General features: G+C 33.6%; 3 protein-coding genes across 6 annotated transcripts; all 3 read left to right on the top strand.

Moving 5' to 3' along the window:
- The first annotated feature begins 392 nt into the window (after positions 1–392).
- LOC107953536 (uncharacterized) lies at positions 393–4,180 on the top strand. 3 transcript variants are annotated; one of them, XM_016888870.2, is made up of 5 exons: positions 393–642; positions 1,134–1,184; positions 1,498–1,628; positions 2,648–3,103; positions 3,546–4,180. In XM_016888870.2, the coding sequence occupies exons 2-5, from the start codon at positions 1,158–1,160 to the stop codon at positions 3,958–3,960; spliced, it is 1,029 nt and encodes a 342-aa protein (XP_016744359.1). In that variant the 5' UTR covers positions 393–642; positions 1,134–1,157; the 3' UTR covers positions 3,961–4,180. The 3 variants fall into 3 exon arrangements, with proteins under 3 accessions (XP_016744359.1, XP_016744357.1, XP_016744358.1); XM_016888868.2 differs by having other exon boundaries at positions 1,074–1,184; XM_016888869.2 differs by lacking the exon at positions 393–642 and adding an exon at positions 667–979 and having other exon boundaries at positions 1,074–1,184.
- Positions 4,181–5,029: 849 nt separating this feature from the next.
- On the top strand, positions 5,030–9,669 carry LOC107953537 (pentatricopeptide repeat-containing protein At4g17616). 2 transcript variants are annotated; one of them, XM_016888871.2, is made up of 3 exons: positions 5,030–5,875; positions 6,265–8,473; positions 8,578–9,669. In XM_016888871.2, the coding sequence occupies exon 2, from the start codon at positions 6,293–6,295 to the stop codon at positions 8,417–8,419; it is 2,127 nt and encodes a 708-aa protein (XP_016744360.2). In that variant the 5' UTR covers positions 5,030–5,875; positions 6,265–6,292; the 3' UTR covers positions 8,420–8,473; positions 8,578–9,669. The 2 variants fall into 2 exon arrangements, with proteins under 2 accessions (XP_016744360.2, XP_040953258.1); XM_041097324.1 differs by having other exon boundaries at positions 5,132–5,875; positions 6,370–8,473.
- Positions 9,670–13,813: 4,144 nt separating this feature from the next.
- LOC107953538 (uncharacterized) lies at positions 13,814–16,145 on the top strand. The gene is made up of 3 exons (XM_016888873.2): positions 13,814–14,798; positions 15,435–15,485; positions 15,892–16,145. The coding sequence occupies exons 1-3, from the start codon at positions 13,979–13,981 to the stop codon at positions 15,936–15,938; spliced, it is 918 nt and encodes a 305-aa protein (XP_016744362.1). The 5' UTR covers positions 13,814–13,978; the 3' UTR covers positions 15,939–16,145.
- Positions 16,146–19,956: the final 3,811 nt, after the last annotated feature.

Genomic DNA, 19,956 nt, shown 5'->3' with positions numbered 1-19,956 from the left:
TATTTATAAAAGTAAATCTTAATTTTAATTGATATATAATTATAATAATAATAATTAATGATGGTCTGATGGTTAAGAGTGTTCATTGCTGTAAATGTGGCTTGGATTCAAATCAAGCTAGTTGTATTTGTTGTTCGGATTAAAATATCTAATGAATGCAATCCTTCCTAAATCTATTCTCTTACAAATTATAGACTACAATTTAAATTAGATTGGAGGTCTACAATTTTTTATTTGACCGATTCAACTAATTAATTCGATTTTAGCTAAATAAATTACTGAAATCTTATAAAAAATTTAAAAATATATATAATTGAAAATCGATAAATTTAATTATTGATTGGAATAGTGGATTCTTGTCCGAATAAATATATGGACCGACTCCTGCGATCCAATTAGAAGGTACGATGGATAAGATAGAGTCCGACTCCTCTCCCTATAAAAACCCTAGCTCGTCTAGGAGAAAGCGTCCTTCTCGTTCAATCCAGTATATTGCCAAGAAAATTGAAGAGTAAAATTAGTTAATTTTAGTTATTATGTAGCACCATATCACTTGATACAAAAAGATAAATAAGAAAAAAGTTATCCACATTTACAGGCTGTTTGTCGGAGACGAACTGAAGATATCAATTAATGCCTTAGGTTAGTTTCTTATCTCCTTATCCTCTATTTGATTTTTAATTGAAATAATAAGGAATTTACTTAATTTACATGGAAATGGGTTAAATTTTAATAGCTTCAAATCCTGCTTATCTTCATTTTCTTCTTTTGAATGCAAATTTGAAGCTAATAGAATTTTCTTTGATGCCCTGCAACTCAACTAAGTATCATTTTTTGCCTCGCACTCTTTCCTTTTATTTTAGTATAAATTTCACTGTTCTATATTCGAAATTTTCACGCTATGTAAGAACAAAATGGAATTCTTTACCTGTACTGTTTCTGGCCGTGGCCCATATCGTTCTAGTAGGGGTCACTTAGGGTACCTTCTTTGCTTTTGGTTCTGCTCAGTTTCAAATCATTGTTAGTATAATTTCCAGTTTACCTGATGCTACCAATCTCGTTTGATGTTGCAGGACATCATGGGTTGATTGTGTTAATGTTCTTTGTTTACGCCTTGTTAAATAATTGTTCAGGTGCTTAAGGTGGAGGTTTAGACAATGGTGTTGTTGACTCATCAATTGCAGGTATTCTAAGAAAACTTTGGACTAAAACTAGTAGGTTACAAGTTAATGGGATCAAGATATTGAATAAAAGTTCTTTAGAAACAAGAGCTTGATGGCTGAGTTAAAAAGTTCCCACCTGACAGTGCATAGGTCCGATGAATCCATGAAGTGATAAAATCCTGTTCTGGAGGCTCTCTTATGAACTGCTTTGAAGATTATTTGTCTTTTTGAGAAGAGTCTTATTTGTTTTCATCTATTAACATAGAGATCTCAGCTTTCTTTTAGTATTCATCTGAAAACTTGTAAGTGTGTTGTTCATTTTATTGGATTTCAGGATTCACATATAGCATTTCCATCAAGGCCTTTATCAAGGTGGAAAGGTTTGACATTAAAGCGACATGTAGTTACAGTTCATATGCTTGGGAGAAGAGAGAGGGGCATATCAAGGCACTCTGTTTGTTCAAGGTAACCAACTTCTCTCCTATGATTACGCAATGTTCAATGTTGGTAGCTTGTCACTTAGCATGATAATTAGTTCGATAACTTTGAGGCTATATTTGGAAGTGCTGATCCTGAAAGGACTATGCTTTTAAATGAGCATACTGAATTCATTTTGGGAAAGAAAACCAATAACGCTTACTCTTAAAATATTTGTTTCCTTTCCCCCGATTTGTCAATTCTTTTTTTTAGTTTTATCATGATCTAGATTTAGAAGCAAATTTACAAATTGAATGAAGGGAGGTGGGGAATCAATGATTTTCAACGAGTGTCTATAAAAAAGTAATCTGGTTTGTTCATTTCTGAGCTGACATAAGAAAAGAAGCCTTTCAGTTTTCCTAACCTTATTTATTGCATAGGGAGAAGTCCCATTCCTTTTGCTATCTGTAAATTGCTTTGATCTTGTTGGTTATATTAAACATCAGTGATGTTGAATACACAGCGTAGAACTTGTGGTGCACAAAACTTCGTCAAGATAATTTTAGGTTGATGTGATGTGAGTTTGTGAATGTGAAGAATTGTTATTGCTCTGCTGATTGGCAAAAAGCGACCAATTGGTTCAATGATACTTATTCTCATAAAATACAGGTTTCTGCCAATCTTGTTTTCTTGTCATTGATGTCTTTTCCTCTGATAACATTTCTATCCTCAGCATTCTTTTTGTTTTCTTTACTTGTGAGGATGGGAAAGATGGTTTTGCTTCGCATGGTGTGCCAATAGAGCAGGCCCAAACATTGTCTTTGATCTTTTATGGAATTGCTTGTCAGTGCTATTTTATTCTTTCCAAATAAATAACTTTTGGTTGTGAAACAGAATAAATTTATTCTCTTCTAAAAATCTTATGCAACTATCGCAATGAACACTGGTACAGGGAAACAGCTTTGCATTTTGAAAAGGATGTGAACTAGTTTTCCTTTCATTTTCTTCAAGTACTTCCTTTTTCATCTTATGCATTGTAAACATATAATTTAGATGTATTATTGCAGTATAGGGGCTCCTCATACCTGTGGTTCAAAAGTAAAAAATGTTGGAATTTCAACCTTCAAAGGCAGTGGTCAGAATAATGAATCGAGAGGCAGAACAAATAATGCATTTCTTTCCAAGAATACTATTAAAGTTTCTTATGTGCCAAAAGACAGGGAAGAGACCATGATAGAATCTTCAAATGTTCATAATGTTCCACTTGCCTATGCCTCAGAAACAAGTGAGAACCATTTGGGGTCCCCTGCTATTCAGAAATTATTCAAGAAATGGATAATGATATTGCTCTCACAATCCCCACATCAAGTGATGGATGAAGTTACGGGAGTTGGACCTCCCCCAAGGGACACATCAGAAACTCAAATTGGCACCCAAAGCAATGGAAAAAGCGAGATCCTAAAGATGGTTTGGAGCCATTTCTGGGATATGGATGTAACCATTAAATTACCCATATTATTATTGTAAGTATTTCTTCCATGAAAGGCAGTATCTCTCTGTGTCCTTGTAGATATTCCTTGCTATACTATAATTTATTAAGGCTTTGTTTTTAAATATTTGTGATATGATATAGATGCACAATGCCTTTTCTCAAGAAAAAAGTGGAAACAAATTATTTTTTGACTGTGTTAAGGGCTTTTGGTATTGCTCTGATCAACTGTTGCTGAGGTAGCTGTTTACCTTGTTTGGATTCTGTCATTATCAGTTTTGCCTATCTATCCTCTAGATGATCAATTCAATGTTTACTGATATCATATGTTGTATGTGTCAAATTGTAACTTCGAATCATTCTCTATATTAGTACTTTCTGTCAGTCGTGGATAATTTATTTGATGATCTTTAGATGAAAAAAATGCAATTATACATGTATGTACATTGCTAAGAAATGCATTTCTGTGTCTGCAGTATTCCATTGTACATGGCTGTCAGTTTGATTTATGGGGCTGAAGTTTCAAAGGAGTTAACTCCTCTATGGGTATTTGGGCCTCTAATTGTGGCTCTTTACATCAGGATTCTCAGAGGGTTGTGTGCACTCTATGTTTTGTGCTTGAAGCAGACACTTCAAATTGTTGGGAACTTACCGACTTATTACGTCGTGGCTTATAATTATATTGCACATGGAAAGCTGAAGGAAGAAGTAAGAGCTCGTATGTGGCAACCAGTGGTAAACATAAAGAACTTGGACTACAAGGAGCTATCTAGAAGAAAGATGAAAGATTTCCAAGAGTGGATGATGGAGACATATGTGGACATTGTGGAATCGGTATGGCCATATTATTGCAGAACCATCAGATTTCTGAAGAGGGCTAACATCATTTAGGATTTGGATTCTGATACGAGATAAGTCTTAGGTGAGATGAAAAGAGTGACATTCAAGTTCAACCTCGAAAATATTTGAAATTTTGGAACAGAGCTAGCAATTATTATGATGATGATGATGTAGAGAACTGGTTTTGTTAAAGCTCAACTCAAGGCTGTTTTATTTTTGCTTGTATTTTGATATACATGGTGATGTTATGTAGTAGAATGTGGTTTGCTTTTGCGTGGGATGGTTCATTCCTTGTAACAGCTTCTTATCCGTTTTTCTTCTGGTTCGGAGTTGTATACAGTCATTTTAACTTGAAATTTTTGCCAATCATTTTGAAAATTGAGGCAAACACCTAAAAGCTCAATCTCAGAGGTATGGATTCCACTGTTGTTCTCGCAAATTAGAAAAATTATAACCAAAACACTATAGAACAAGTATATCTGACCCATTAGCGAAATTCAATTTTTCTCAAACCTAAACTGAGAAGACAATTTTTCACAGAATCCCTCTCTAAATTTGTCCAAGGTATAAAATTTTCTTCTCAACTTCCTACGTGCGGTTAAGTCTGGAACATGTCACCTTGCAATGCATTTCCAAAGGGATCCAAGAATTTTACGGTAATACTTTTTAGAAATTCAATACGAAATTTTTAAATTAGAAGTCATTTTAGCCATTAATTTCTATTCTTTAAGCCTAAGTTTTAGAATTTTATATTAGGTACAAGTTTATTAGATATTAAATAATTTTATATGTTCATTTGATTAGTCTCTCCAAAAGTCTATAAGCTGCCCATTATCAACTTCCCATATGACACCCTGTTTCACATCTTTCTAGGCCGTACTAATTCCTTTCCATAGTCGCGAACAGTTATCAACATAGAGATCATCAGGGAGAGTGCCAACCTATTTGTATTTGGACCGGAGTATTTGCACCCATAGATGATCCAATTTGAGAATCAAATTGAAACCAATGAACGCCGCATTCTGTAGGCATAAACTTTTGAATCCAAGGCAACCGGTTTTTACAGGTTGGCAGATATCGTCCCATTTGACAAGGTTAATCTTCCGTTTATGACCCTAAATGAAATTACGAATAATTTTCTCCATTTCCAGCGAAACACTTTCGGGAATGACAGCCAACTGCGTTGCATAAATGGGAATAGCTGCAAGGACTGCTTCAGCCAAAGTAATCCTCCCAGCAAGCGAGAGAGTTTTTGCTTTCCAACCAGCAGGCTTTTGTCTCATGTTCGAGATAAAATACTGAAAGGTTGCCTTCGTTACACGTTTGTAGAGTAAGGGAACACCTAGGTACATACCAAGATTACTCACGTAGTCCTTAGAGACACATTCTTAGAAAAGAAAACCCAAGTCTTTTGACAGCTTACCTTGTACCCAGAGTACATACCAAAAGTGCTTAGAACAGATCTCACAGTGACCATCTGATCCACATATGCCTCGGTAAACAGGATTAAATGGTGAATTAAATAAAAATTTTAGAATAGTTCAATAATTAAATTATAATTTTTTTTAAGTAATTGAGTAAAACTACTCATAGATTAGTCAGAGACGAAATTATTTTCCTTTCTGTTTCCTTTATTTAATTTCTTCTGATTGTGGAAAGGGGAATGCTAGACTCGTTGGATGATCTAAGTACGCTGAGTGTTGATGTTTTTTCTCTATAGAACTAATAATATGATCAAAATTAATTGTTTTATTTCTAAAGTTTCCTTTATAAATTCCTGACCACCGCTCTCATCTCTCTCTTCACCCGTCCCCGCCGCCAAACAAGCCTCTCGCGCCACCACTTGGTCTCAGCCTCGTCTTTCTCTTCCTCCTATTTTATCCCTCTCCCTCTTCTCCTCCTTCAGTCCCGGACCCAAACCCTCTCTTACCTTCAAGTTTTCCGACAGAGCAGGAAATTAAGTAAGGTAATTTTTGAAACCTAAGCTTTTGTTGAAGATTTGTACTTGAGTCATTATCTGGTCTCTGCCTCTGCATCACTTTGCTATATTTGCTTTTCAGTTTCCTGCTTGTTAGACTGATATCACCGCTATTTTCCGTTATATTGCTATTTGCACCGGTGTATAGTTTTACACTCCTTTGTATCTTTTTGTACAAAAATTACAGTTATATCAATAAATTCAACTATTAGAGCTTTAAAATATTAATCGTACAAATACATACGAACCGATGTAAGTGGATCTCTCCCCATATATATACATATCCAGACATACTTTTCATTTTGTTAATGGTACTTTGGGCCTTTGTTATGCTTCTTATGTGTTAATAAATGAAAATGAATCTGGGTTTGGTGCAGGTTGTTTGTCATTACCATTTATCTGAAAATGGCAATAAAATTGACAAGGAAAGTATTTGTGAATCCTTGCTTCCTTAGTTACAACTCTTCGCGATTCCTTGTCAGGTTGAGTTCAGATCATGACACAAGGTTTTTCCTTAGCAAAATTTTTGGTGGTCTGCAAGAATCTGGTGTGATTTGCAGACATCTATCCTTTTCTCCTGCTACAAGTCTGGAAAGGTTAAGTTGGGAAGGTTCTTCTCATACAGTGTTGTTGACAAAGCTTGAAAATGCTTTGAAGGATCTCAAACTGGATGAAGCATGGGAAACTTTCAATGATTTTATAAGGTTGTATGGTTTCCCTAACCATTTGCTCGTTAGCAGGTTCATTACTCAACTATCCTACTCATCCAGCCCTTGTTCACTACAAAAAGCTTATGATTTGGTTATGATGGTCCTGAGAGAGAAATCGTATCATCTTCAGCCTGACATATTGGTTAAGCTAGCTCTTTCTTTATCAAGAGCTCAGATGCCCATTCCATCATCAACGATTCTTAGATTGATGCTGGAAAAGGGGATGTTACCCCCAATGAATGTATTGCAGTTGCTATTTCTGCATATGGTCAAGACAGAGGTTGGGGCATGTATAGCATCCAATCTGTTGATCCAGATTTGTGATAATTATGTACAATTTTGTTCAGGGAAAAGCCCTTGTGCAAACTTGCTGAAACCTGATACAGTGATCTTTAATCTTGTGCTTGATGCTTGTGTTAGATTTGGCTCATCTCTCAAAGGTCAACAAATTATAGAATTGATGTCGCAAACTGAAGTTGTTGCTGATGGACACTCAATCATTATCATTGCTCAAATCCATGAAATTAATGGACAGAGGGATGAGTTGAAGAAATTTAAAGATCATGTTGCACCTTTACCAGTGGCTTTTGTTTCTCATTATCGACAATTCTATGAATGTTTGTTAAGCTTGCATTTTAAGTTTGATGACATTGATGCTGCTGCTGAGCTTCTGTTGGACATGAATAGATCACGGGGATCCCATCCTATGGATGATCCTGGGAAGGATTTCCAGAAGCCTCGTTTTGTTCCAATTGGATCTCAGAATCTCAGGAATGGACTGAAGATACAAATCATGCCTGAGCTGATACATAAGGATTCTGCCCTCAAAGAAGAAGGTAAATCAGATCTTGTTTTGTTTAGGGATAAGAAACTTCTTCCGTCTAATAGGGCTCTGTCCAAGCTCATTAATGGTTATAAAAGGCATGGGAAGATGGATGAGCTGTCAAAATTTTTACTTGGCTTAAAAAAGGAGCTATATTCATCAGGCGAATCAAGTGTGATATGTGATGTTATAGATGCATGCATTTCATTAGGCTGGGTGGAAACTGCTCATGACATTTTGGATGACATGGAATCTTCTGGGGATTCCTTGGATTCTAGTGCATATATGGCACTCCTGACTGCTTATTATAAAAGAAATATGTCTAGGGAGGCAAATGTACTGCTAAAACAAGTAAGGAAGGCTGGTTTGGTCATAAATTTAGCTAACAATATTGTCTTATCCAAAAATTTGCCATCAAATGTAGGCAGAAGTCCTCTTTCCATAAAGGAAGCATCTTCCATTTATCAACCAAGTCTGTCCAAATGTCTTTTTGAAGAAGTAAGTGATGCGGAGAAGGCTGTATCTCATATAATCTATGAATTGAACTCTTCTATTTACTTCTTTTCCAAGGCTAAAATGATGGGGGATGCACTGAATATATACCGGAGAATGCAAGAGATGAAAGTCCAACCCACTGAACATACGTTTATGTATCTGGTATGTGGGTATTCTTCACTAGAAATGTATCGTGATATTACCATTCTATGGGGTGACATGAAGAGAATCATGGAGACTGGGAGCTTAACCCTGAGTAGTGATTTGTACGAGTTTTTGCTACTCAATTTTCTTCGAGGTGGATACTTTGAAAGAGTGATGGAGGCTATTGGTTATATGAACAAGTGTAACATGTATGTTGACAAATGGATGTATAAGAGTGAATATCTGAAAATCCATAAGAATCTTTATAGGAGCTTAAAAGCATCAAAAGCTAGAACTGAGGCTCAAGGTAAAAGGCTTGAGCATGTTAAGGCTTTTAAGAAATGGGCTGGCATTAACTGAATGTTTTCAAGCATTTTGGGACGGAAGTCGAAGTTGAATGTGCTTTCTCTCCAGGTAAGGACAAAGGGTTTTTAACATTCATTATTCTTTATCCTAAACCATGTTGTTTGTTTTCTCTGTAATTAACTAAGGTGTTTTTTTGGATTTGGACTGTTTAGTCAAGGACGTGGTAACAGAAGAGAGAGCCTGGAATTTGGAGGCATTCAGAGATTGGCTGCCGGAAGAAATAGTCAGAAAGATTGCAAGCATTCCTCCCCCGCACCCCCAAGCAGGCCCAGACAAATTTTTTTGGATATATACATCCAACGGGGGCTTCTCGGTCAAAAGTGCGTATCAAATGATAAAAGAAAACACATGGAATGAGCAAGATGGAAAATGGAAGGATGTCTAGAAATTCCAAGGCCCGCGGCGAGTCTGGTTTTTCTTATGGCTAGTTTATAAACAACGATTGCTTACTAACCTTGAACGGGTTAGACGAGGTATTAGTCAGAATGGAGCCTGTCCAATGTGCCAATATGAAGCAGAAGACAACGTGCATGTTCTTAGAGAGTGTCCGGTAGCTAAAGATATGTGGAAATTGATTGTGTCAGAGGCAAGCTGGTCTCAGTTTTTCTGTAATAATTTATTAGAATGGGTCAAAACAAAACTAGGAAATAATGAGCGACTGCCGAGGAATGGAGTCCCTTGGTCAACACTTTTTGGTATATTAGCTTGACTCATATAGAAAAATAGGAATCTTTTTGTACTCCAAGGACTCACATGGAGTTCTGTGGAAGCCATTAAAGTGTCAATAAATTGGGCAAAGCAGTATAATGCAATTAGTAGCTGGGATTCGTCTAGGAATAGCAATTCAGAAAATCTTTTAGGAAATTGTTTGAGCGGTAGGATAGGTGAATGCTAGTTTTAGTCGAGTAAATTTAGGATTTTCTCTTTTCACCAAAAAAAACTAAGGTGTTTTTAGATTTAATGTCCATCCTTTGTGTTGGTTTAAGGTTTAATTCATGATTTGGTCCCATTTTGAACTTTTTCTTGTCTTAATTATCAAATTTTTAATGCAGAAAACTAGGTGGCCAAAAACACGTCTTCGTTGGTTTTGGGATTGAAATGAAGAGAAGATGATTGCTCTTTTGGAATTAATTGGAACGTTAGTGGGTTACTTCTTTCTGTAAAAATAACTTCCATTACTTGTATATTCTAACATTCCTCGCCTATCTCTTTTTTTCAATTTAGTCCTCAACCTCAAATTTTCATTCTTTATCCATTTAATAGTTGCTAAATTTTCTCTACTAAATTAAATTTGCTTTTCGGTAATTAATCTTGGTAAACCTCACTGTATTTCATCGAAAATTTTCGAAATTCAACACTAACAATTTTTGGGTGTTACAAATAGAGATGTTATGGATCGAACTTAAGTATGATATTAACCCACTTTAAACTTCTAAGCCAACCTAATTTAAAATATGAGTCTAAAATTTTATCCAATCTCATTCATATTTGTAAATGGCTAATCCTATTTCATTTTAGGTCCGTTCATATTTCTTTTGAATTTTTTTAAAAATATTATATAATTTTAAATTTAATATTTACTAATTTTATATACTTTTTTATTTATTAACATTTTATTCATTTTTTTGGTGTAAAGTAACATTTTATATGTAAGCATCTTAATTTTTCAAATATTTACATTATAGTATTATATTTTACTATAGATTTAGTTTTTGTGTTATAAATTATATAATATATAAAAGTAATAATATATTATATTATAAATATAAAAGATTTGTCGAGTTAGGTTGAGCTTGACTCATATTTTAAACAGGCTTAATTATTTTGTCCAAACTCATTTTGGGCCTAATATTTTTTCACAAATCCTTCCAAATTTCGAATGAGCATTTTGGAGTTAGACAAGTAGCCCAACCCATGCATATATTTCATAGTTTCACCTTTTATAGCATATTTAAACCAAATAGATGGTTCAGAGTTTCCAACCATCTATATTAACCATTTTTGTAGAGACCCGGGAGTTGTATAACCTTAGAAAGAAATTGTATCATTGAAGATGCCACGGGCATCGAATGTAACGCTGTCTAACTGGGGTCATCGCTGGCTTGGATTAAGGGGTGGTATGATACGACTATTCCCCTTCAAGTTTTCTATCCAAAACCTTAAATAACCTTTCAAATAAGAGAAATAAAAATATATAAAAAAAAATTAAAACCTCTAGACAGTGGATATACAAAGATTAAGATTTGAAAAAACAAATAAGCACAACAAGTGATTTTTAAAGGAAAATGAGTAAAACAAATGAAATAAGAGCTTTTTGGACTTCGATTTTTGAAAGTTTGTTTTTTGTTTTGATTTGAGTGTTCTTGGACCCTATTTATACATTCTCATTGATTTGAGTGGTACCGATGCCTTGAAAAAAATAGCCATTAAATGTGTTTGAGTATTAATACTTTCAAGATAGGTATCGGTACCTCATAAGGACGTATTGATACTTGATGAACATGTTTTAATAACATACTCTTTTAGACAGTGTTATAGTTACTGACTTCTAATATATCGATATTTGGAGGCTAGGTATTGATATCATACCCCTCTAGAAAGTGCTATTAGACATTGTTTGAGGAGTATTGATACCTACATGCTAGGCATGAATATTTAATCTAAAAACTGCTTGAAATTATCTTTAAAACATTTTTTAAATGTCTTGAGAATACTTAAAAGCATTTACAAAAGATTCAATACATTTTGAATCTTATTTTTAAGTTTTATAACACTTTAAAAATAATTTTAAAATATCAATTCAGCAAATTTGATTAAGGAAATTTTAAAATAGTTTATTATGTCAAAATATTTAAAAATAAAAACTAACACATAATTTAAAATAAATATATGTTAAGTTAAATAAAAATAATTAGAATTAAATAAAAATAATATTTTGAAGTTTAAGTTTTTTATTTTATTAGGAGATTATAACAAAATTTTTAAAAAATCATTTTTAGTGAAATTTTATAGGTAGATTTGAGTTACTCAAATTATCTTTTGAAATATTTTGAAATTCTTCATTATTTTAACCAAATAAATAAATTTATTTTTAAAAATTTTAAAATTTGGATAGAAATGAAATATTTGCTCCGAATTTTTCCACCAAATAGAGATGCAATTTTTGCTAAAAAATTAGCATTTAAAAAATCATTCATGTTTGCAGATTGAGTTTCAGCTCGATTGGCATGGATATTATTGTCAATACAGGAGGACGTGGATTCGAGTGTACTAAAGCGCATTATCCTCCTATCTATGGGTTGAGGAAGGGCTATAGGTAGTTTTAGGTATTATATAAAAAAAGAATAAATATGATCAAAACTTATAATGAGATTATTCAAAAAAAATCATTCATGTTTTTTTTTTATCAATTGGGTCATTATGAAAAAATACATCTAGTTGAGCTTTCAGTGATCCAAAAACAATCAATTGGCTTATTTCATTAACAGAAACCGTCAATTGATCGGCTTGACTGTTAATCTCGCTAACATGGCTGACGGAAGCCATCAGAAATTGCCATGTGATAATATGTTGTTGTGGCATTCCACACCAGCAAAAATTAAAAAATAATTTTTTTCAAAAAATAATATCTTTTTTTAAATAATTAAAATGTGCATATAAAATGAATTTGAACAAATGGTTGTCCAGATTCATTTTGGAAGAGTGCAAAATTAAAAAAAAACTTCAAAAAAATTATAAAAAATTATCAAATGTTATGTAAAAAAAAATCTAAAGTATATATAAAAAATTCAAATGTTCAAAAACTTAAAAAATATTATTTATTAAAAAAATTCTAATATATATATATATAATACATGTTGCCAAAAATAAAAAAGACAAAAAAAATCAAATTATAAAGATTATATCCACAAAAAATACATAATACAAGGACCTTGTACAAAAAGTTACCAAAAGCTTCCATCTTACAATTTGTTTATATGTTTCAGAGCTCCTAGAAACCAAGCACCACCATATTTTTATCATAATAGCAGCAATAGCCAAACGGCATCATCTCTTATCTTCAACCCGGAACTTCACCCGTTTAATTGCAGGCTTGATCTGCCCTTTTGCTTTAAAATGTAGGGTAGTTACTCGGCTTTACATTGATTTGATCGATGAGAGCAGGCCCTTCCTTGTTCAGTTGATTTGAGCAATAGTTCTTGAAGTTGATCATCACCCACCAACAGCTCTTTAATATTAAGTAAATACATGAGATTTTTTTTTATTTTTTTTTTTTTTTTTTTTTTTTTTTTTTTTTTTAATAATTAGAAACCATTTTATTCTATTTATACATTTTAATTATTTTTAAAAAAAAGCTTTTACTTTTTGAAAATTTTAATCTTTAAAAAAATATTTTTTTTATTTCATGCCATGTCAACATATTATTACATGGCAATTTTTAGTGACTTCTATTAGTTATATCAACAAAGTTAACGATCAAACCGGGTCAATTAACGATTTTCGTTAACGAATGGATCAATTGATTTTTTTTTTTGGTCACTAAGCACTTTTTTTATAGAGATTCAATTGATTTTGTAAATTTTTTATGTAATCTTTTTTGACTCTTAAACTTTTTTTTTCCATAGTGTATAATTATAAATAAAAGGTAGTATAAATTTGTTAATCATATAAAATTTTTTAAAGAAAATCTCCATGGGTTTAAAATAGTGATTATTGAGAAATAAAATGATGATTTGTTGTTTTAAGTTTCATGAGCCTTCTTTTAATAAGCTGCTCATCTGCAATTAGCCTAAATTTCAAATTAAAGTATCTTTAATTTAAACTTCTTTTTCCACTTGACTGCATGTTTAACCTCTAATCTTTTTAGAAATACATAAAACATTTCATTCACTCTCAAACTTCACTAAACCTTATCAATAAAATTTTAACCGCGTTCGAATCACATCATGTACAATTATATATCATTATGTGTTATTATGTGTAAGTTTTAAATTTAGAATGTGATTGACGATCATTTTGATTTTTTTACTTAAAATAAAATTTTTAACAAAAAAAAATATTGATTAAGATGAATAAGCCAAAATATGAAGGAGATTTTATTTTATTAAAAATTTAAAATAAATTATCTTTTTTTAAATAAAATATTCAAATTACCATAGCTATATTTTTTCTAAAATTATCTAAAATATTATATTAATAAGACTAAAATTAAAAATAAATAACAGCTATAGAAGCAAAATATTGATTGATTATAAAGCAAATCCATAAACAAGTCTTTAATGAAGTTTTTGAATCTGTCAACTCAAAAAGCATACTAAAGTTAGCATAACACAAAATAAAAGTGAAGCAAAAACCCATAAAAATATTTATGTAACTAGATTCTTCAACATATCATGTGAATAAAGTCCCCCTTTGCATCATTTATTCACACAGATAACCCAACATTTCCTCTCCTCTCCAAGCAAAGTATCATTCCATCCTCCACTATTCCATTTTCTTTCTTCTTAAATAAATTTCCAATTCAAATGCAATTCCCTATCCCACTCTCTAGCCATGACTTTACTGTTCATGCTTACTGTTTGTTCGAGTTTTCTAGCATTATTAGCTACACCAAGTTTTGCCACCAATCAAGCTAACTCATGTCGATCATATTGTGGAAATATTACCATAGATTACCCATTTTCTCTTGATTACGGCTGTGGTCATCCTGGTTTTAGAGACCTATTGTTCTGCATGAATGATGTGTTAATGTTCCATATCAGTTCAGGGTCATACAGGGTCCTAGATATAGACTATGCATATCAAGCAATCACATTACACGACCCCCACATGTCAACATGTGACACCATCGTTCTAGGCGGTAGAGGCAACGGCTTCACCGTTGAGCAATGGCGAGCGCCATATTTCAATCCAACACCTGATAACGTGTTCATGCTCATAGGTTGTTCAGCTGAATCACCATTGTTCCAGGGTTTCCCTGGGAAGCATCTGCCATGTAGGAATGTATCAGGGATGGGATGTGAGGAATACTATGATTGTCCGGCATGGAGCCTGATTGGTCACAAGAAGGTAGGATCAGTTTATGGGTCAGGGCCCCCAGAGTGTTGTGCGGTGGCATTTGAGGCAATCAAGGCTATAAATCTGAGCAAGCTGCAGTGTGAAGGGTATAGTAGTGCATATAGTCTAGCACCGCTGAGAGTTGATGGGGCTGGTGGGTGGTCTTATGGGATTAGAGTGAAATATTCAGTTCAAGGAAACGATGAGTTTTGTAGAGCTTGTGAGGCCACTGGTGGAGCATGTGGATTTGGAACCGACGGGGTTAAACAGTTGTGCATGTGTGGCAGCTTCAATTCTACCACCAATTGTGATTCAGGTCAGATATATATATTCCTAGGAATCTTATAAGAAATTTGATGGTTTATCAGTTTGAAAATTTTCAAATGTATGATATGTAATTAACCTATGCATTCCATTAATTTGTTGTTCAATCGATTCAGTACGTTAAATACCATGGAGGCCCTCGTATTTAGAGTCGAATTTGCCCACTCTACTTTAAAAAAAAAGTTAGTCCCTATACATTAGATCGAAGAGCAAATCAATTCTTTTATTAAAAATTCCATCTATTTCTACGGTTAAAAATTGATCTTTATACGTCGACATAATATACACATGGCACGCCATATATAACTATCTGATTATTTTATCAGTCACAATCAAATTTTAATAGTAAAAAAGAATAAAAATTTTAACTAGAAGTAGTAGATTGCTCTTTGATTTAAAATATGTGGACTAATTTACTCATTTTTTTAAATAAAAAGGAAATACAATCCAACTCTTACTATAAGACTTTCGCGATACTTTTATCTAAATGTTTCCAAACATTTGTCTCTTAAGGCTCCAGTTGAGTTTGGCTGGGTTTTAACTTGGCCTACCAGATTTGTGTAACCATGTGGTTAGTTTGATGGTTACTTTAAGGATGTTTGAAGTAATCAAACTTTGTATTGTGCAGAAAGCTCAACATCCAGTAAAATGACACTATCATTGGCAGTCGCATTAGCAGGTACTTTTCTACCTCTAATTTAATCTTTTTACTTTTATTTTTAGATTTCAAAATTCAAAATTAATGCTATTAGAACTCTTCTATTAAATTCACCACTAATATGATATTTTGAAATAAACAAATGCTCGTTTGGTAAACATGTAATAAGAAAAGTGAACTTGAATTTAACAGAAGAATTTTAATGATATTAACAACATGACTTATATTTTTAAATCTGAAAAGTATAGGATCAAATTCTTTAAAATAAAAGCATATTTTAATACTTAGTTAATAAATACATTTAAATTTTTTTAGATATCACAATTCTTAAGCCTAACATGATAAAATAATTAATTATAATTATAATACCAAAAAAACACAACCAGGAATAAAAGCATTAAGCACTACATTACTAAATTGTTTGCAGGAAGTTTTATATATATGACAACCTGGATAATGGGCAGCCAGTCTTGAGACAAGGGACATTCAACATTTTGCTTATCAACTCCATGTAAATGCTACTTTTGTCTTGGCTTATACCACTACATTGTTTGCATAGCTTCTGAATTTCTGTTATAAACACTTTTTTGATCTCTTGTTGAGGGAGAGAATATATATATTATGTTCCCATTTATACCAATCATTTTGAGTTGGTCTAGCAAAATTAAAATATTTTAATTTGCACATTGCAGAATGATTAAATTGCCAACTTTTACATCTCTGAATTTCATGTTTTAAAGGGTTAAATTTGTATTTAATTTCTAAATTTGTACTCGATTATCATTTTTGGTATTTAAATTTTCTTTATATCAATTTGATATCTAAAGTAGCAAAACATAGTTAAAAAAGCTCCTCTTCAGCAAAGACTCGTTGCCTATATATAGGCAATTTCTTAAACTAAGGAACAAAAACAAACACTATTCACTAATTAAATCACTATTCACTTGAATAGTGAATTTACAACATACATGACATAAAGACAAATATTAAATATTTATTACGCAACTTGGACTTTTACACTTATGACACTACATGATGAATGGTAGGTACTTCTCATGCAAAATGGTAGGCGTAGAACACAATAAAACACACCACGTAACAAAATACATAAAAAGACGAAAAGTCTCGAAACTGGCTTGTCTTCTCGGGAATGACATATTTGTCGTGTTTGTTCATCCCATAACTTCACAAACTATATCTAGATCTTCCTTCTACAGGATTTCCTGTTTGATACTCTCGAAATTCTTCGAGTGCTTTTGCGAAGCTTTTTTCATCCACAATATTGTTGTCCATTGGTATCTATCAATCTTGCACAGCACAGTACATAGGCTTGATGAACCCAATCGGTTAAAAGGAGGTTTACGAATTTGAACGAGTCAACAATAGTTTCCTTAGTTTGTCCAATATGGGTTACGTAGGAAGGAAGTGACCTTTGAGGGGATCAACATCGATAGGTTCACATGCCTTGTTTTTAATGGGTCTTGGCAAGAAACACAATTTCTCTTACTAATCTTCCATGCTTCACTTGGTATTCCATGTCTTGTACTAGTTCGTCCACGTACCTCTTAGGATTGTTTTCCTACGGATTTCTTTGTATGCTTGGAGCTCGCTCGAGGGTTGGACTTTGTTCTTGATGCACAAGGTAGTTAAAATACCTTTGTACCATTTTGGCTTCATGAACGAGCTCTCGTACAGGGAATAGAAGAAGTTAGTATAGATTTTTGTCGTTGGTGTGAATCCTTTGTTCGTGTAGGGCCTGTGGAAGAGGAATATTATGTAGGTTTCTTCGATGTAATCTTCACGTCGATCTTTCCATGTCTCAGTGGTTGAGAACCATTCTAGGAAGGTTCTAAGGGTGTTTCTTGTGGAACGTCCTGTGACCACCCATTGAATGTTCTTTGTTGGAAACTCAATGGCGATTGTGTAAAGTTGGGTTAGGTACCATAACAGTAACAGTGCTTCTTTCAGGAGGCTTTGGTAGTACAAGGTGCGAAAGAGGTGGAGGAACGAAAATTTCGGGTTTATGCCTATGGGTCTGATAACACTGTCTCTGTGCTTTTTTATTACCTTGGACTAATGGTAGAACATTTGTTTGGCTCTGGCTTCAAGGGTTTTACGACCTATGTCATCTTTTGTTTCACTAGGGAGTTAGTCTAAAAGGTCATTTGAGGAAAAGCAACTCTAGGTATGAGGTTGTAGAGGTGTTTGAAGAAGAGGGAGAGGAAAAGCATTGGGGATGGTAAGGACCCATAAACGTGATGGCTGATATTAGTTTAGGCTGAGGAGGTCTGGATAACATGTCCAAGACAATGTTGGTGTTGTCTTTTATATGCTTGAAGGTAAAATTGAACTGGCTGAACCATTGTGCCCATCTCAGGTGTTGAGCATTGGGTAGTCTCTTTTTGAAATTTAGCATTTGGCTAAAGGCTGCCATGTCATATCCAATAGTAAAATGACGTCCGATCAATTAAAAATCAAATTATTGAATGCCATATTTTACCGTTAGTATCTCTTTGAAGGTGGAGTGATAGTAGATCTCTAAGTTCTTGAAGCGTCTGCTCTTATATCCGCATATTTGTCTTCTTCCGTCTGTCTCTTCAAAGAGTACTGCAGACCAAAACTTTTTACTTGCATTTGTTTGCAGAATCTTGTGTGATTGTTCACCTTGTGAAGGAATCCTTAAAGTTGGGATCACTGTAAACTTTTCCTTCAGTGTTTTTATGCCTTTGAGTGTTTCTATGTTCACTGGCCTAGCGATTCCTTTTTCAATGGTTTCTTGAGGGGACTGATTATTCTCGTTAGGTTCGAAATGAACTCACTCAAGTAGTTTACAATTATGAGAAACTGTTGCACTTGTCATTTCGTGAGGTTTTCATTCGAGAACTATTGAAGCATTTAGGCGATGCGAGATTGCGCTATGTACTATTTATCTTTCAAGTGCATGCCTAGGAAGTTATCTTTCAAGTGCATGCCTAGGAAGTTGATCTCTAGAGTGCACCACTCTTTGAGTTGAGAAAATCATTTTACACTCTGTTGAAACATCTTTAAAGTGTTCTTGTTGATACAAGGGTGTCAGATCTGTTCATATTGAGAAAAGTCATAGGTTTCTTTCTCTCAATTAGCAAATCAACCAAGGATATCAAGACTGTTAATTGGTCCCAACTGTGGGAGTAGCACAAAGAGTTGAGTTGTAAATTGGTCAATAGAAAGGTAAAAACGACTTTAAGGTAATTCACTTAAATGATTGTGATTTTGTGCTTTACTTGAATTTTCTTGACAAGATTGATGTTTTATTAATTCTTTTTGCAGATTGTATTTGCATCTTAAATACTCGACAATAATGCGTTATGCCGGTGAGTCGAGACACAAAAGGTAGAACCAATGTATTGTTGACAATCTAACTAGCTAGGGATGTTCCGTGTGGTGGGAATATTAACTTGGTAGATCAGAGTGCTACAAAGACCCCTTTGAAAATGCTAGAGTAGAACAACGATATTAAGCCTACTGAGTTATCAATAAGGGAATAAATGCTACAAGTAAGGTACATCTCAAACACATATTTAGTGTTTTACATTATGGCTTACCGTTGGCTTGATGAAGACACAAGGACCCTTTCAGAGTTTAAAAGCGAGTAAGCCAAGTGACTTACAAACCAGAGTTAGCGGCAAGACTTGTAACGCCCCAAAATTTTAATTTTGGGTATTATGAATGTGACACAAGCATCGATTAGCTTTAGTGGTTATGTGTTCTGGGAGTGTTTGGGAAGTCTCAAATTCAAGCTAGAACTTGGACAAATTTTGGTATTTTTATAAATAAGCTCTATCTTTAGTCAGCATGTTTTTAAGTAAAAGTTAGCAAATAATTAACAGAATGGGTTTATTGGTCTGTGCATAAGTGGAGTGTTGGTGTGAGGAAGGTCATAGGTTCGAATCTTTGGGACGATAAAGGTTGTATTTTTGCTCCTAATTCCGGCAAGAGTTGTGCTGAACTGGGTTTCTGAGTGGTAGATGTGTAGCGGGAAATGATGGAGCGATTTTAGGAGTGAATTAGGAGCTTATAGGGGAGAATATCCAAAATCTGATCACTTTTTTCTTTTTTGAAAAAAAATCATTTTTCTCTCCATCTTTCTGACATTTTCTCTCCCCTATCTCTACCGAATTTTTTTCTTCCTTGCTTCTTACTCGATTATCATTTCTTTTCTTTCCTCTACTGCTGAAATTCCCTTGTTCCCCCTAATCCATTCTTCCCTCTTAATTTCGTAGCGTTAAAGAGCACTTTTGCAAATTTAATAAGTTGTTAGGTATCATTTTAAGAGATTATTTTGTGTTCAAAAGTCTAATTTCGGGGTGTTGGCAGCAACATTTCGCGAGGATTAAGGCTCTCGTGATTTTCGTAAACGTACCGATTTGAAGTTTTTAAGGTAAATATTCATCATTTTATGGGTAAGTATTTTGGTTTCAGGATTTTGATTAATCGCGAGGTAAGACTGATT

Source organism: Gossypium hirsutum, chromosome D07 (genome assembly GCF_007990345.1).
Source record: "Gossypium hirsutum isolate 1008001.06 chromosome D07, Gossypium_hirsutum_v2.1, whole genome shotgun sequence".
Lineage (NCBI taxonomy): Eukaryota > Viridiplantae > Streptophyta > Magnoliopsida > Malvales > Malvaceae > Gossypium > Gossypium hirsutum.
The sequence above is the reverse complement of the archived record's forward strand: the minus strand, read 5'-3'. Positions and strand labels throughout refer to the sequence as shown.

Coding starts and splice junctions, on each gene's coding strand:
- LOC107953537 (XM_016888871.2), top strand. CDS start 6,293: ATGGCAATAAAATTGACAAGGAAAGTATTTGTGAATCCTTGCTTCCTT.
- LOC107953536 (XM_016888870.2), top strand. CDS start 1,158: ATGGTGTTGTTGACTCATCAATTGCAG. Junction 1,185..1,497: donor TGTTGACTCATCAATTGCAG/GTATTCTAAGAA, acceptor ATTGGATTTCAG/GATTCACATATAGCATTTCC. Junction 1,629..2,647: donor AGGCACTCTGTTTGTTCAAG/GTAACCAACTTC, acceptor GTATTATTGCAG/TATAGGGGCTCCTCATACCT.
- LOC107953538 (XM_016888873.2), top strand. CDS start 13,979: ATGACTTTACTGTTCATGCTTACTGTTTGTTCGAGTTTTCTAGCATTA. Junction 14,799..15,434: donor TACCACCAATTGTGATTCAG/GTCAGATATATA, acceptor TGTATTGTGCAG/AAAGCTCAACATCCAGTAAA. Junction 15,486..15,891: donor ATTGGCAGTCGCATTAGCAG/GTACTTTTCTAC, acceptor AATTGTTTGCAG/GAAGTTTTATATATATGACA.